This window comes from Trachurus trachurus, assembly GCF_905171665.1.
Source record: "Trachurus trachurus genome assembly, chromosome: 19".
In the NCBI taxonomy this organism is placed as follows: Eukaryota; Metazoa; Chordata; class Actinopteri; order Carangiformes; family Carangidae; genus Trachurus; species Trachurus trachurus.
Genome location: NC_139913.1, coordinates 11,057,984 through 11,076,315, shown reverse-complemented (window position 1 = coordinate 11,076,315; position 18,332 = coordinate 11,057,984). Strand labels below are relative to the sequence as shown.

General features: G+C 44.0%; 1 protein-coding gene across 1 annotated transcript in view; it reads left to right on the top strand.

Annotated features, from left to right (window-relative positions):
* The window catches only part of cox10 (cytochrome c oxidase assembly factor heme A:farnesyltransferase COX10), a 39,758-nt gene that overhangs the window by 19,282 nt on the left and 2,144 nt on the right, over nt 1–18,332 (top strand). The window contains exons 5-6 of the mRNA XM_083993736.1: nt 12,318–12,388; nt 16,515–16,747. Coding sequence (XP_083849862.1) covers nt 12,318–12,388; nt 16,515–16,747 — 304 coding nt within the window. The remainder of the gene's footprint in view (nt 1–12,317; nt 12,389–16,514; nt 16,748–18,332) is intronic.

Genomic DNA, 18,332 nt, shown 5'->3' with positions numbered 1-18,332 from the left:
TTATCTCAAAGCTTGCTCGTGGCGGCATTAATTAAACCCAGATTAGCATTTATGTGTTCAGCTGGTCATTTCCCTGTTGGCAAACTGACACATCAAGATGTTGTTGCTTTTCTTGTCTATTTGACACGACTTTGATGGATTACTCTGTTTTTCTTTTATTTTTTTTCATTCTTCCTCTATCACTCTATCCCTTAAATACAGATCAGTTCTGAATAAGCCTTACATTTCACCTTCACTGCACTTTGAACCACATTATATCTCCTCCTAATATTTGTGTTATCGTGCCTTTCATGCATATGAATAAAGAATGAAGGTGTGTTTTCACTGTGCATGCTGCAGGTGCAGCTCAGCTGATTAGATAAAACTATTTGACTGAAACACAACAATCTGAGCATTAAACATGTCTGAAACAAGTGGTTTCACTCATTTCAATCTGTTCCGTTTCCCAACATTAAATGTGTTTTGTTGAGTGTTGAAAATCGTTGATTTGAGTCCAGTGTTTTGGTTAATGTGTTAATTTATCTCGACCAAAGTTAGAGTGTACGTCTCACTGGTGTAGGCCTATATTTTCTTTATCGGGTATCGGGTGATATGAGGTCAGATTATCTGCTCAAACAGTGATTGTGGAAATAAATGTTTGTCTTTTGATCGAAGCAGTGAATGACCCGTCCAGGTGACGGAGGAGGACTCCTGGCTGTTATTTCCTAGTTTTATATTAATGTTTATGTGTTATTCTGTATTCAGTGAAAGCTTCATGTCAGTCTAGGTGCTTAAAATCAAGTGAGATGCAGAAGATAAAAGTCCAGAGGCTATTTTCTACTTTTTTTTTAGTTGTTGTTTTTTTCCACATTTTCTTCAGTTACTAAACTTATTATTGAAATTTATCAGGTTTATTTCATTACCATGTATATTTTTTGATACACACCTCCTTTTGTGCCTGGACTCCTGCCCAGCAATCTGCTCTTGAACATCTCCTCCCAAGCTTTTCACAGCCGTTATGTTTGGCAGCTGCGTTACAGAGGCACAAACAGCCAGGTCTGCCTTTGTCTCTTTTCTTGAGTGCAGCCATTACTTCTTCTTCTTCTCCTTCTTCTTCCTCCCACCTGCTCCTCACCACCAGTCATCTCATCCCTGTCTCACCTGAGGAAGGCGTCCTGCTGGGTTGGGTGCGGTCCCTCTCTGGTCTGTTTGATCTGCAGCCGTATGATGATGGCATGGCAGTCAGACTCTGTCATGTACTAACTGTTGATTACCGTCCACAACGCAGATCAAAGTGTGTGTGTGTGTGTGTGTGTGTGTGTCTGGGTGTGTGCGAGCTCTGGTGTATGAGCCACCAGTGCTCTCTAACCCTGCATGGGGATCACAGAGGGATTGAAGAGCCACACTTAGTTTTCTTTCTCTGTTTACGTCTACACACTAACACAGCTTTACCCCTCCATACTGTATGTCTTGATAACTGTTTTCTCTCCTGCAAGCCGGCTTTTAAAAGACACCGCTGCACCGTCAGGCCACAAACAAAAGCGACGCGTCGTCTGTAAGCGTGGCTGTGTAGCTCCACTCAGCTTTGAAGTGGCTTCTGTCATTAAGGCTCTGTTGTTTCATACATTCCTTAAATTAGTGGCTCAAGGTAAACTGTATTTTACTTTTCCATTACTTCACTTTTTTTTTTTTTTTTGGAGGAGGCATGTGATAAAAGAATAACCTTGTATGATCATTCATGTGTCTACTCACAGGGGCTCAAAAAAAAGAAGAAGAAAAGAAACAGCAGCCACCGTCGACACAGGAAACAGTCTCCAAGTCTCACACCTGTGTTTTACAGGCTGAAAACCATTAATGTCGCCATATAGTCACTTATTCTAGTAACCACTGCTGTGTCCCCACCTCATTTTACACCCACACGACTTTAATCGATATGAAAATGATAGACAGCTGGGTGTGTTGTAACCATATGTTACTCTGTCTTTGTCTAACTTGCCCAGATCAAAGGGATTAAACATTTCCGCCATCTGAGCCATGCAAGTGTGTGAAGTGTGTGTGTGTGTTTGGGGTGGTATCCTATGCTTTAGCGCTTTTCTCCTTTCTGCTGCATCCAGATCTTTTTATCTGTGTGCCTCTCTCTTGTAATAATTGCTTATGAGGAGACAGGATGGGTGGGGCCAGAGTGCCTCCAATTTCAGCAGCCCACAGTTTTAATGGCACTTTACCACTTTGAAATTGCTGTCTTTGTTTAAGAGGTATGTCCTTTTATGCAATAGACAAAGAGATGTGCTTTTAACCCCAGCTTTAAGGAGACAGACAAAGTGATGCACCCAGGAAGCAGATGTCATGATACGGTAGAGTGATGTACTTTTTAGATATTCAGCTCACTACATTATTTGTTTTAAATTTAATAAAAAAATGGAAAAAAGTCGCATTTTCAGGTATTAAGTCGGATGACTTTACCGCTGTGCTCTGATGTTCTGTCAATTATCTCAGCTGAAGCAGCGTCATGGTTTCATATACTACAGTGGAGCTATCCCAGCACTTAGTCTTGTTCCCTGCGCGGACACACTGGGAGCGGTGTCACGCCACATCCTGACAGGAAAGATTTCCGTCACGTTCGCAGGGACAGGCGGTTGACAGCTCACTTCTCCAACCCGTCGAAAAAGCTAACCGGTCGCCTTTCCACTTGAAGGGACAGCGGGAGAGACGAGGGGACACTGAGAATATGGCAGAGAGAGGGATGGAGGAGGAGGAGGAGGAGGGGGGGGGGGGCAGACTCTGACAGGAACTTTGTTACCCCGTTCACACAGTCTCCTCCCATTTGCTTCAGCAAACAAGATTGAAACTCATGGATGAATTATTTACTCCAGCTGCTTTTTCTGCCACTGTTTACTGTGCTGGGTGCATCAGCCTCCATATAAACACAGTTCCCCGTTCCCTGAGGGTTAGCGCAGCGGGACATGAGGTCTTAATCTGGGTTTACAGGTGGGAAACCGCAGCTCTCTCTGGTTTATAAGCAGGAAATTCAACTGTTTTGTAGTGTTTTATTTAATTTTATTTAACAACAAATCAATCTCATGGTTGAAGAGTTCTCCCATCGTCTTCCTTATGAGGTCACTCACCCCGTGCTCTTTGTCTTTTCCTGTTTGGGTCAAGAAGGAGCTGGTTGTCAAGCACTGCGAGGACGTGATTCAAGTCTGTTAGTCGGTTTTCTCCCCAGCAGTGAGTCAAGAGACAAAACCTCAAAAACGTCTTTGCACATGTGTCACATTAGAGCGGGAGTATTATCTTTTCCCATGCTCTGTCCCTGAACCACACTACTTTGCTCATGTAGCAACCAGAGCTTGTGTGCTTGTGTGTTATCAGAAGTGTAGTTAGTGGGAGGAACCAAGATACCGGCTGGACAATGTAAAGCTGCTGTGTTTAGTTTGCAGGATCTGTAGGATGTTTGCAGAAATGATTTTGCCTCGAAGGAAAAGCAGGCGGTGTGTGTGAAGGTACACACAGCAGCAGTTACCACAAACAAGAGGGAAACAGAATATGACGTATGTTTATTTTGTTATTACAAGATAATGTTATCTTATATAAAAACCTAAGAGAATAAATACACTTCCTGTTAGAGGCGTTGATTGTGCAAACACTGGGAATCACAGCTGTGTGTGTTGTTCTTTATAATAATAATACATGTCAGGATGTACCAGGTACAGTTTAGCTTACTGAAAGATGAATAGATTGTTCTCCTTGATCCTGACTTTGAATCTAATATCTTTATTAGGTAAAACGCTGGCTGCACACAGATCTAGACCTCACTGTGTCGCCGCCTTCATCATTTTGTTTTGAAAGGCCCGTTGAATGAGCGCCGTCTACATTTTAGCTACAGGTCACTGCCACAAATCCAAATACTGCCGAGGTGCCGACGGCTGCTGTCACTCTGTGGGAGAACAGTGAAGGCTTTCATACGCATCCACTCCTTATCACCTCAGACTTCCAAAAAAATGGGAGTACTGTACGTCTCTTCCCGATCCTCCAGGGAGCGGTCGTATCGCGGCAGCGTCGAAGCTGACACGCTCACATTCACACCCCTCCGGTCAGACTGCACAGCTGTGGACAAAACAATCTAAACACACACACACACACACACCATCATGCAACTGCACCCAAACTGTCGAGAGGCTTCCAAACTCGCTGGTCATGTCAGGCGCACCCTCGCAGTTATTCGTAAATGCCCACTGACGGCGAAAAGGATTGTTTATTTCTCTTTAAACAAGTGACCACACACATACACACACACACACACACACACACACACACAGACCAGTTCTATCTATTCAGCTTTCACTGATATGTTTTCCCACAGTATGCAAGGCTGAATGGAAAGCACTCAAGTGTGTGCACAGTTAATGGTAATCAGGAACTGGAGTGATACGGCCTCATTAGTTCTGCAGGAGCGTTGACTTATCAGGCGGAGACGGGAGATTATGGCCGGTCAGCTCTCCAACAAAGGAATCTGTGCTGTTTGCACAGTTGATATGTTTACAGTAGAATGAAAACCAACGTGTCAGCCAGCGTGGCCCAGTGTCTGGCTTTTTTTGGCAAGTACCTCTCTTAAGTTTAATATTCAAACTGGAGCTCTTTCTCTAAAGGATTCTGGCAACAAGGTTAAGTCCAAAGGTTTTACAATGTGACATTAAATAAACATAACCTGTAATGAAATATATATCGTTCTCTTGATCATTCAGACCTCAGGATCTGTTGTGGTGCTCGCTGCCGTCCAGCTCGTAACCAGAGTCCTCACTCACACTGGGAGGCACTGTGGCTTGGTCACGACGCAGCATAAATGATGAAAGCCGTGATGCGATGCGACACATGAGGCATGCATGATGAACCGTGGCATCATATTCCCCCCACACCCCACACCACACCCCCGGCCTAGTGGTTTATAGTGATAGTTCAACATTTTTGCAAATTGACCCATTGCCATAATCCCTATAGTCTTAGCAGTAGGTTCGTTACCTTTAATTGTCGGTGCAAGCTATTTTTAGAACGGCGGAGCAGAACCGCGAGCTGCTCAGAGCTACGCTACGGAGGCTAATGGGATTTCTTGGTTTCCCTCATCAAACTCATCAAATACACAATCCAACAACTCCAAAACGCTCTTGTGGACAAGTTGTGACCTGCACATTCACCATGCTATGAGATAATAACGGAACGTTGTTTTCGAGGTAAATTCATGCGAAACCGCTGATGCGTTTGCCCGTTGGGGACAGTTTTTTGGCGAGCAGTCTCTGCATTTGCCTCGAAAACAACTCTGACTCATAATGTTCCGTTATTAGGCTACCTCATAACGTGGTGAATGTGCAGGTCACAACTTGTCCACAAGAGTGTTTTGGAGTTGTTGGATTGTGTATTTGATGAGTTTGATGAAGGAAACCAAGAAATCCCATTAGCCTCCGTAGCGTAGCTCTGAGCAGCTCGCGGCTCTGCTCTGCTGTTCTAAAAATAGCTTGCACCGACAATTAAAGGTAACAAACCTACTCCTAAAGCTATAGGGATTATGGCAATGGGCCAATTTGCCAAAATGTTGAACTATCCCTTTAAGGCGGTCCTCCATGTGATGACGCTCATTTATCTTCAGCTTTGCAACAGATACTTTTCTATACGGAGGTAAAGCAGCAGCCGCCAAAGCCTCCTCTGATCAGACAAGCAGAATGGAAGATAATTCTTTTACCTTCGGCCTTTTCTGTTTCTCCCTGTTTTCAAACTTCATCCTCTTTTTGTCCCACCCGCTCTTTCCCTCGCTTCCCGGCCCAGGAAGAGAGGGAGAGAAGGAGGGCATGCCTCTGCCTCGGTGCAGTATAAGCTTTCCCAGCTTTCCCTGCCCGTATCTTCACAGGCAAAGGGACTGATTATCGGCAGGGCAGAGGTAATGCGGCTCTGCACGGCATTAATTGGCTGATTAACATGAGGACAGTTTAGCACTTCACTGTCTCACACTCGGGCCATTAATCAAGGGAGAAGCTGTGCCAGCTGAACGGCTGCCAACCGCTCCACACACAGACCACTATAAAGAGAGGGAGAAGATGTGTGGGTACAGCACGCAGCCGAAAAGGGGGAGACGTGATCCTCTCTTTGGCCGGACGGAGAACTGCAGCCTCCAGCTCAGGAAGAGCCAAATGAGACATTAATGTATAGCAGCAGCAGTTAGAGAACAAGAACGTGGTGTTTTTCAGCTTGGCTTTTATTTTGAAGGTCTGAAAGCGAACGAGCGTCTCTGTGCCGACATGAAAATGTGGGCCGCACGGTTTCGAGAAAAAAAAACCAACAACATGCGTGGCTCGTGTGTTGTGTGAATTAGTTTGTCCTGTTTTTCCTGATTTCCCCTCTAATGGATTAAAGCAGCGCAAACAATCTGAGCTTTTCATGTCTAATCACGCCAGATGATCCCAGATCATATCATCACATCAAAGGATCGCAGAGGGCAAGGAACCCCACACACACACACACATCCACCCCCCACCCCCACCCCTGAAAACATCTGCCAGCTGTCCATACGCAGCATACCAGACCCAGACGTTTTCTCCTGTTTGTGCTTTCACCTCTGCAGAAGATACTGTGAAATAAATATTGCTCTTTTTTCCAGCTGATGGGGGGCGAGGTGATTGGATTTTGGCATTAGATGCTTCAGTTTGTTTTGTTAATGCATCTGTATTCAGTTTTTACTAACCAGAAATGTGATTACATATCATCTCACACTTGTAGCTGAATCCATAATATCATGTTATACATCTGGTCTCAGCTTCTTCTGCTTACAAACCGCCACCCATCCACCCACCCCCCCGGTTACAATCTCTTCTCTTTCTTGCACATTTTCGATCTCTGCACCTCTGTCATCCTCTCACGCACTCACACAGGTTCATGCTAACAGTTTAATAAGTACTTTAGAAGGGTTTAACAGGTTCTGTCGCAAAATCTCAGCATTGCTCACATAGTTTCAAGACCATTCATGTGACTCCAGAGACATCAATAGCATTTCAGAGAGACGGAGCAGCAGCAGCAGTCCCACATCTACCACTAAAACACCTTGAAAGTAGTGTTGGTCGGCCTTTACCAGCTTTTTTTTTTCCCCCCTCCCTCTGCTTGTGACCAGTCAGGTTGCATGCCTTTTTTCCTTTCCTTTTCTTTCATTTGACTTGAAAGTCTGCCAGGACCATTGAATTGACTTCTGAGGACAGCTTAATCTATGTAAATCTTTGACTGCTTGTTTGTCAAGTGGCTGATCAGAGAGCGTTCACAGTCGGCGCTGAAGGGGCTTTGAGAGCCCTCGAGCCCTTTTAAGTAGACTTGGCTCACGTTATCGGAGCGCCGCCCCAGGTTCGACTCTCCGCGTTCTCTCCGCCAACGCGCAACACAGTTGACTCGCTGACAAGTGATGACTTGGTCTCATTGTTGGGTTTAGCCCCAGCCACCTGGGTTTCACTCGGCAAAGCGGGAGAGACGAGCCGTTAAGGCCGCCTGACGTTCCTGTGAGCCAAAGCCGTACAGCTGCTCAGCTGTGTGTATTCTTTAAGCACACTCGTGTAAACACAGTAAACGCACGCTGCATAGTTACCGACCGTGTCGACCTTCACTGCACTTCCCTGTGTTTTTTTTGCTGGCAGATCGGAGGTGTGCTTGTCGTGTGGGGCTGGTCCGATCTGGCAACCTGAGTCCCACTGGGGAGCACAAGGAGTGACTGGTGGTGCTTTATTAAAGTAGTAACAATTAGAGCTGCAACAATTAATCGATTCATTGAACCGTAATCGATTATAATATTATCCGACAACTATTTTGATAGTCGAAAAATCACTTTGAGTAGTTTTTTTTAAAGAAAAATAGTCAAAATTCTTCTCTGATTTCAACTTCTTTAATGTGAACATTCTGGTTTCTTTGTTCCTTTATGACAATGAACTGAGTACCTCTTTGGTTTATGGACAAAACAAGACATTGGAGGACGTCGTCTTGTGGTTTGGGAAATTAATTGACATTTTTCAAAAAAAAAATTTACATTTCATTGACCAAACAACTAATTGATTAATCGTTTAAGTAATCGACTATTAATCGATAATGAAAATATCCGTTAGTTGCAGCCCTAGTTACAAAATAAACAACCTTTATGTTTCACTTCACATTCATCACACACAGTGGCATCATGCAACGGTTTGGGCACCCATGGTCAAAACTTCTGTTCATGTGAAGAGTTAAGCAAGTGGAAGATGAAATGATCTCTAAAAGGCATAAAGTTAAACAAGAAACACTGTTTTCCAATATTTTAAGCAACATCAGTGTATTATTATTTTTGTTTTCTACAATTTTGTGTGAAAAGAGGAAACAAAGCAGCAGCCTGCAAAAGAATGGGAAACCCAGGAGACTTGAGCTCTCGGATAACTTTAACCAAGGTATCAGACAAGATATTTACTATTTACGGTACACGCTGTGATAGTTTCCAAAGGGGGGGCTACTATTAACTATGCACCCTTTTCCTTTTCTGTCATTTTGAAAATGTAAAAGATGAAAACAAAACGATATTGTTTAAAATGTAAAGGGAATGTGTCATCTGTAACTTTATGCCTTTTGGAGATCATTTCATCTTCCACTTGCTGAACTGTTCACATTAACATGAATTTTGACCAGGGGTGCCCAAACCTTTGCATGATGCCACTGTAGATGCTGTTCATGGCGTCACCACGGTACAAAGCCAAGTTATCTTCCTCAGCCTCTACCCAGGAATAGGAAATGCCTGCCTGCCTGCCTGCAGCCTGTTATCAATTCAGCCCGGGTGGTTGGCGGTGGATCACGTTCTGTCTTTGATAGCTCGGAGGGTCTGGCAGCTGAACACCCCCTCGTCTTTGCTTCTCACTTTGCTCTCGCCTGTTTTCAGTCCTCATCATCTGGCAGATAATTGCCCCTACAGTTATGGGGTTTTGTGTGAGTGTGTTCGTGGCCATAATTGAGAGCAGCAGCCAGACTCTCCATAACTTCCGGTTCAGTTGCACAGGCCATCTCGTTGTGTATATCCTCCTAGATCCTTGTATCCATGTATTGGAGTCCGTATTGATCCAGGCAAGTTTGATGGATTTATATCCTCAATCCAGATTCAAAGCTTTGTTTAAACACACTGCCTATGAAACATGTCATATTTAGCTCTGCAAACTCACCTGCAGTTTAAATTAGATATGATAATGAAGATTTCACTTGAAGATGTGATAATAGAATTTGAACATTAGTTTATTGTTTATGCTGAAGATGAAGAGAGGCTGTTGAAAGTATGTCCAAAACCCACTGACACTCGCTTTTCTCTCACTTTTTATCTGTTTATTTATAAAAATACTGAAATAAACAAATCAGATATTTTTTGGGGAAAAAATCTAAAGCAAAGCTGTAAAATAAAGCTTCTAATGGGTTGTGTTAAATGGCACTAGGTTAGAAACATTAAAATGTAATGCAGTGTATCTAGACACACTATTTAAAACAATTTTATTAAGCTTGTGATATATCTGATTATTATATTTAATCAAACTTTTATCTGTAATCTTTCTTAAATGAGCAGAGGTTAATTTTATTTTGTGTATTTTTTTCCTAAATATTATGCCCATGACAATAAATGATAAGACACTTTTTAGTATATTTTTATTCCCCTTTATCAGTATTTATCAGCTTGTCAGTAAATATACACTAGACTAGTTTATCCTGGTCTGGTCTGTTCTGGACTAAACACCAGAACCACCTCATGTCATGTCAACTCACTAAACTCAAGACCTGTGAAAATCCATCAAATTTAAAGTGATGCACTCTGAACCGTTGCAGCGTCTTAGACCTACCTGTAGCTGCACGCACGCACACACACACACACACACACAGAAATCACACATGGCCCAGTTACTTTAATGCCATCACTGTAACACATGGCAGTGTTGGGCGGAAATAATGACATGGGCCGAGGGAGCCACTGATGCGAACCAGATGAGGCACTCTGACTTAAAAGGCAGAGAGGGAGGAACCAGAGCAGCAGTGGACAAACTGAATTGACAGCGCAGCGCACGCAGAGAGGCGGAGCCGCTGACTTTGACATTCACATCAAATCATCCGTGTAAACACGCGACAGGTCCGTCCAAACAACAGCAACACTGTAGATAATGTGTTTTTTCTTCTTTCCCCCTCCGTGAACTTTCTTCCTCGTCTCATTTGCTGCACAGGTGTCTAGTGCACAATGCACAGACCACTGTTGTGCTGCACGCTATCAGGCTCTGTCTTTTTTCTTTTCTTTTCTTTTCTTTTTTCTTAAACATGTGGGATGATGTTATTGGAAACTAAGTGGATCCATTTTATGTGAGCAGTGTTGCAGCGAGCTTGGCCCCGGGCCTGCCTGAGGCCTGCTCCACCGCTGCTCCACTCTGGCCCCGGCCACAAAGTGCAGTTCCCTCTCTCCCTCTCTCTCTCTCTCTCTCTCTCCCTCTCTGTCTCATACGGCCCCTGACCTCCTGACGCATTTCCTGACCCAGGAAATAGAATTAACACCTCAGTCTGGGCCTTTGGGGTCCCACAGCCGCATACACAGCTGCGCATTAGCCTGGCCCAGTCCAGTCCAGTCCAGTCAGGCCCAGCTCAGCTCAGCTCAGCTCTATGACAAGTGAAGCTAAGAAAGAAAAAAGAAAAAAGGGAAGGGAGCAGAAGATTTTCTTTGGAGCAAATGAAGAGAGTTAATTTTAATGACTCTGCTTGGTTGAGGAGGTTTTAGTGCTGCAGCAGTTTCAGCCAAATAACATACAGCAGAGTCCAAAACTCTGAGACTTCTACTTCCCCGTTCACTTCAAAGGCTCTGCTTCTTATATTACTCTGCTAATTTTATCTCCAAAATAATGCAAAAATAATAGCACAATTGCACTTTGGCTAAATGTCATTATGAGCCACTTCTAGCCCCCGACGTCCTGACAAACTTCTCTAATGGGCTCATGCAAATCAGGATGAGAGGTAATGTAAAAAAAAAAAAAACGGCGGCCCAGACGGAGAATCGTGTTTAGCATTTGAGCGGAGTCATTTCGTAGCGTTGTTGTCGAGGTTTAATGTGTCCTCTCCCCCCAAAAAACCTCCAAAACCTGATGCAACCTCATTTAAAAAAAAAAAAGGCCAAATTTCAAAGTTATCAGCAGCGTTTGATCTTTTTTCTTCTGCATTTGGATCGTGACTCGGCGACGTCTCAGCCGGGTAATGTGAGATATCTGTGTGCATCAGGCCTTAATGGTGCAGCCCACGCCCCCTAATGTACTTCAAAATTCAAAATAAAAAATCTATACAATATGAAATGCAATGCCCTCCACAGAGGGAGGAGGGCGGGGGTGGGGGGGGTTCTTTAATAAAATGGTGGCTTTCCGATGTCATGAGCGCAGTAAATCTGGAAACTGGGGTTTAAGCAGAGAAAAGTGGATTATCTGTTTATTAGACATTTTATGTGAACCATATATCAGAGGAGATGGCTCTTGATATTCCCAAGTCTTAAGTGCTTTATCTGTTTTCTTCATTAGTTAAAGGCTCTTATGCAGGAAGGGAAATGCACACATTTATGTGAGTTTGCCCCGTGCACACACGCACACACACACATAGATTAGCCAGTTCCTGCATATAAGCACCCCATGTGTTTGCATTTAAGTCACACATTGCCAATCTCATGGGAGCACTTTGAAGCATACTCCTCCAGAGCAGATCATAAAACAGGAGTATAAGTAGTTTTTCACATAGTTGTATCCCAGAACCCCACCACCCCTCCGCCACCATCTCCCACCCAACAGCTCCACCTTCCACCTCCAGTACACTCCCTCCCAAAGGTGCAGGGTGACCGTTTGGCTCAGAGATTTGCTGTGACCGTGTCTTAAGCGACTTCCTTCGCTTTGTTTCTGTCCAGATGTTGTATAGAAGGACTCGTATATGAAGCAGCGGTGGAAGTCGTCCATCTTTGCTCCGCCATATTCAGAGTGACTGGATCCCCTCTCTGCCAGCCCAAGCTTTGCACCTCACCGCTATTAAAAACAACAAAATCTGAATCCTCTAAAAGCACTCTTGTACCTTCAGAGCTGCAGTGTAGGAGGTGTGCAAGAAGCACACGCATAAAAATACTTTTAACTGCCCATAAAATAATCTCTGACTGCAGTTTTACAGCCCAGCGTGATGAGTTTTCATTGTTTCCTGCAGCGTTTGGAGTTATGACATTTTTTGTTTTCAGTCTGAATGTGGAACACTGTGTGTCATTGTGCCGTGTTTATGTGTCTCCCGCATTAACCGCCTTCGTCCTCCTGTCTCCGCAGTACTTCGAGGTGCCCTTTGACTCCAACATGAACCGGACAAAGAACCGTCCACTCGTCAGAGGACAGATCAGGTACAGCTTTTTCAGCTTCTCTGCTTATTTAACGGCGTTTTTCTCACGACATACTTGACACACTGACTCCCTCTGCACCGTTTATTGCTTCAAAAAAAAAAAGAAAAATTGCTGGAGAGTGTGCAAAAGGAGAGAGAGAAGCAAGAGCGCAGCATGAGCTGGAGTTGGGTTCAGAGCCGTGGCTACGCGGCAACATTACGTGACAGCTGCTGAGCCATCCAAGCTGCTTTTTGTGCACTTCATACCGGACCAATGTCAAAAGTTCCCCGGTCTCACTGAGGGACGGGTTTTTGTTGCAGGGAGTGAAACGTGACATAACAGCCTGTGGTGTCAGAGCTGGTGGGTGTTGTTGGTGTTGTGTTTTATTATAATGAAGCTTGAATAAAACAGTGGTACTCAGCGCACATCCAGTATTGATTTACATACTGTACTTCTGTTCCAGCGTTACTTATTGACTTATTATGGCATTGGCACACATCACCAGCTGTGTGTGTGTGTGTGTGTGTGTGTGTGTGAGTGAGAAACAGTGAAGGACGGAGGCTGAACGCTGCCAGAGACACACATGCAGTGAGGATCCTCTGCAGGACACCTGTCAGGTGTAACGTGAGCTTGTTGCCAGGTCGAGGAGGACGAGGGATGAAGTGGAGGTTAGGGTGTAGTCTGTCTGACGTTTCTGCCTCCACTGCTGAAATGACAGATGACCTCTGCCTTGAACTGGATGCTCCAACATGCCCCTGCACATTTCTAGGAAACTGTCACACACACACACACACACACACACACATTCATGACCCACAAAAACCCTGAAAACAACCACACATTGTCAATAGTGGTGGGAATAACCAGAGACCCTGTGATACAATATTATCAGGATACTTGTGTCTCGATTAGGGATGTCACAATTACAGATTTCCTTGGTACGATTATTGTGTGAGAAATAATTATGGTATTACGATTATCATGATTATTATGCATTAATTAATTTCACAACACTGAATCTGTAAAATCAAATACAGTCAAAATATAATTACTAATTATATACACAAAATATTAGAAGTATCTAATAAATAATGACCAACTATTAATCCCCCAGGGGAAATGTTTGAAATATTAAAGTCATTAATTCTCATCTCTACCAAATATTAAAGTTTTTTTCAATTCTTTTTTTTTGTTACAAATGACACGCTAACATTTAAATTCCTACCAATTCAATGCTACGTTAGGTAGACTGACATTAACGTAATTTAACGAATGCAAACAAAGTTGTGTATTGTGTAACTTTGTTGTCATTCCATGCAAGTTGCGTTAATCTGCCGACATGGTTCCAACATCATTTTTTGGGGGAAAGTGACAGTATTCGGGAATTTTTATGATTAATTAACCGTGGCGTTTAATACCGCGGTTAAATGTGAAAACGAGTAACTGTGACGTCCCTAATCTGGATACGATATTATTGTGATATTGCAAATATTGCAATTTGCAGCTTTTTTCAACTGCAAGTGATGTCTCCAAATGAAAACTTTGTTAACATCTTTTTTTAGTCTGTTCAGATCGACACTTGGCGTCTGTATATCGACACAATATTGCCATACAAAACATTGCGATACTTTGCTATATTGATTTTTTTCCCCCACCCCTAAATGTCGTTGTTAGGAAATGTCCTCCCCTACAGAACCTCTCTCATTTTCATTCAATCAGGAGGAACAAAAACAAAACAACTTGAAAAGACAATGAAACACTTTTCACAACCAGTTGAGTTCACAGGCAGCCAGCTCCAGGAAGCTACACACACACATACATACATACCTCTGTGGCCGGCTAATTTGTACCATTAACAGAGTAAGTTTATGAGCGAGCAGCCTGTCGGTATCATAACTGAGCCGTGACCCGCAGCTATCTCTGGTCCCAGTCGGAGGAATTCTCCATTGACACACTGTTTAAACGCGGCCTCTCCTGCTGTTGAGCTGGTGATTGAAGATGTGCTCCGACTGTCTAAACACAGCCTCTTCTCTCCGGCTTTTTAGTGTGCCCCTGACAAAAGGCAGTGTGTGTGAGTGTGTGTGTGTGTGTGTGTCTGTGAGACACACAGAAACTTTATACTCTCGCTCCCCTCACACTTACAGCGTCTCGCGTAGAGACGGCCAGCAGATGGGAGGCCGGACCGTCCTGTCAAACAATTCATCAAAAGGCCGTATTTTACACATTTTCCATCTTGTTTCCAGAACGAGGCTTTTTATGAGTCAAATGATGCCCCCCCCTCCATCCCCTTCCCCCACACATCCCTCTGCCAAGTATGATGTTAGCAATACTTAGCCGTTTTATGTCGGGAACTACTATAGTGTATCATCTTCCCCACCTTTTATTGTTCTCCTGTAAAACGTGGATCACAGTCCTGCACACGTCTGTTGTGGTTTTGCAGAATGTGAGTCCCTCCACATGTGGTGGTGATGGCGAATAACTCTCAGCTTAGCCGGGAGAAGCAGCATAAAAGATGTTTTTTTTTTTTTTTTTTTTTAGTGTCAGGAAGTTGAAGACACATGTAGCGTAGTGTTTGTCTCCTCATCAAGTGTCTTTCTGTTGTTGTCAGTCACGTTCTGTTTTAAAAGTTAGTGAATTTTCCAGCTCTCTATTGTGCTTTCAAGCTTCATCTCAGGGTTTTCATGTCTTTTCTTCTCAAACTACTTTTTCCAAGGTCAGAAATGAACTTTAGCGACTATGTTTTTTTTGTTTTTTTTAAACGACTGTATTCCTGAATGTCTGAATCATGGTGGGGGGGTGAGATAATGATTTTTTTTATGGCCGAATATGCGCTGTGCTACGGAAGAGTTTAATGTTTAATTCACTTCAATCTCGCTCTCAGCGCCGATACGTGAACTCGTTTACAGCTCTCATTGTTGTTGTTTACCATCTTATCCATATTTAGCATTTTTCCTCCATTTCTTTTTCCACTCGTATTCAGGGGAAATTGTTTTTTTTTTTTGCTCTTGTGGCCACAGAGAGAGGGTTGTAATCCGAAGCCTGTCCCCAGTATTTTTTCACTTTGCTCCCTAAAGGCTCTGTATTGTTTAGGCTCACTGCAGTTCCTTACCACCGGAGTATTTAACAGGTCACCGAGTTTTAAGTGGAATCTTCCTGTTTCCCTGACTCATTACCTGCTGTTTAACATCGGGGATCCATGGCTTTGGTTGTGGTCCGACCCGGCTGCCCACATCCCTGCCTTTCTGCGTTGACTTCACCCACCTGACGTTATGACTGCGGCGGCAGAGGACAGTGGACCGGCCTCAGGACATGTGACGCACTGCACCCCCCCCCCCTCCCTCCCCACATGACCCCCGCTGAGCCCAACCCACTGCCAGACTGTCAACAGCCCATAGGCAGCCTGCGCGGCCCCACCTCAGCCCACATAAAACAGACATAACACCACTAATCACATTAATGTAGCAATCTTCCCGCTCGGGCCACGCCACCAAAATAAAAGCCCTGTTTGCTTTTTTTGAAGAAAAAGGCCTGCGTTTGGTCAAGATTTTAATCTACCCTCTCTTTAATTTATGGAGCATTTACTGGTGAATTTGAACCAGACCTCACCATCACTGCTTTCAATAAAAGATGAGGGGAGGAGGAGGAGGAGGAAATCTTCATCCGGCTAAAAGCCCGAGCCACTGTGGTTTTCTTCAGCTAGTTTTGATCTCCGGCGTGTGCACATGCTCTTCATCTTGCAGGGCTACTTTTATCCCCCCCCCCGCCCCCCACCTCCTCCGACAAACTCTTATCAGATGAGCTTCTTCTAAAGCCTCCCGTTTTTGAGAGTCGGCCATGCGCGGCTGCAGACTGTCAGTGTGTGGCCCCCATGGCTGTGCACGTGTGTCGAGCATGTTTGGTTATCGCTGTCCTGTATTGTGTCTGCACAATCACAGCAAAACTTTTATCATCATGGCATAGTCCCGACTCCCCGTGGCCGTGATGGACTTTTGTCTTTGCCTGAATCTTTGTAATGCAACATGGCTTTTATGAAAAGAAGAACAACATCAGAATCTCATCTTTGTACATTTTGCTTTTGTATGTTTGTTTCTTTGTCTGATTAAGCTGACTGTCACATCTCGTCTCCCTTTGTCTCTGTCGTTTTCAGTCCCCTCCACGCCGTGTCCTTCGCCCTGGCCTGCGGCGTCCCCGGGGTGGCTCTGCTCACGCTGGTGGTGAACCCCTTAACGGGCTTCCTGGGCGCCCTCAACATCTTCCTCTACACCTGCTGCTACACGCCGCTCAAGAGGCTCAGCATCACCAACACCTGGGTGGGGGCGGTGGTCGGCGCCATTCCTCCCATCATGGGCTGGACGGCCGCCACGGGGTGTCTGGACCCAGGTACGACTCACTCAGCAGCGGTTCTGCTTTCTCTCTGCTTTACATCAGTCAGTACGTTAACACCAGTGGTTCTCAACGGGGTCCCCAACTTTTTCTCGAAATTTTACCACCTTTTTCCAGAAATATTACATTTCTTTTCTCAAGAAATCTCTCAAAATGTTTCCAAAAATTCACGCAATTGGCCCTAATTTGAACGTACATTGACTTTAACATTATTCAGTCTCGGAACAAATATTTGTGTATTTCTGGTGTTTGTTTCAATTTTTTTTGTCCATGGTCTAATTTGTGTCAGTGCAGGGGGCCTTGATGTAAAAAAAAAATGAGAACCAGTTGACAGTTTACACGACAGTTGAAAAAAACTAATTTTTGCCTTAGTCCGACTTAATCTTAGCAATTTTTTTGCCTGGTTAAATAAAGGTTGATGATGATGATGATAACTGGACAACTGAAGTGCATGTAAATGCTTTAGTCTCGACTAATACAGGACTTCTCCAAATCCGACTAAGACACCCCGATTGGAAACCGATTCTCTTCTGCATGTGTATGCCTTAATCAGACTGAAGCTGGACAATGCAGTGCACATGCTTCACAGCAGTAAAGATGACGTAAAGTGTAGAAGAAGCCGGCACGAAGCAGGCAAAGAAAAAAAAAAAAAAACGAGCCTATTTTCTTCCTGAACCCGGCCTGGACCGGCGATTCCAGTCAGGAACTGAAGTCTAAGTTATTTATTTCCATTTTTTTACTCAGTGACAGAAAAATCGACCAGAAAGTGGTCTGTATTAAGCCGCTGAAACTACACAAACAACTCTTATGTTGAAGAGGCGGACACCGTCGGTTACCCAATTTTCCCTGTTGCATGTAAACTGGGACAAGGACAGAACAGAAGAACCAGACGCTCAAGTGGAGCTATGCGCATAGATCGATTTAGCTCTGCATGTAAACGTACTGAGTGTAAATTAAATACCTTTTGAAGCTATCTAAAAACATCACTTTGTGCTTTTCTACTCACATCTCTCGTGTCCGTATTTAACCGCTGTGGCGCCATCAGTTCTGACACTGTTCTCACCTTTGATACAAAAAGTGCATGTTGTGGCAGAGCTGAGCACTGAGGCTGTTTCCTGTGTGCAGACACTGTGTGGGACAAAGAGCAGCTGCAATATGTAAAAATTCATGCAGCCACATTTGTCTCCCTTGTTTGTTCCTTTTTGATACTCAGCCTTTGGGTTTGTCAAACGAACACAAAGCTCAATGGTCACAGTTGAAGATAAACCACATATTTTCTAACAGTTTGTCAGGTTATGTTTGTCCAAAAGTGCGGTTTCAGTAAATCTACAGCTGAAACAATTGATCATGTTGCTTGTCGACTTGTATGATACTAAATTAAATGTGTTTTTATAATTAATCAGCACTGAAAATAATTGCTGCAGCCACAGTTGACTCACGTTTCTGTGTGTTTCCTGCTCCAACACCTTTTGTGACTTGTTGCGCTCCGCTGCGTTCACTGGCCGACATCACACTACATAAAGCTTTATTTACATACGACCCAGAATCCCTGCAGTGCTGCTCGTTGTCCTCGTTCTGGTGC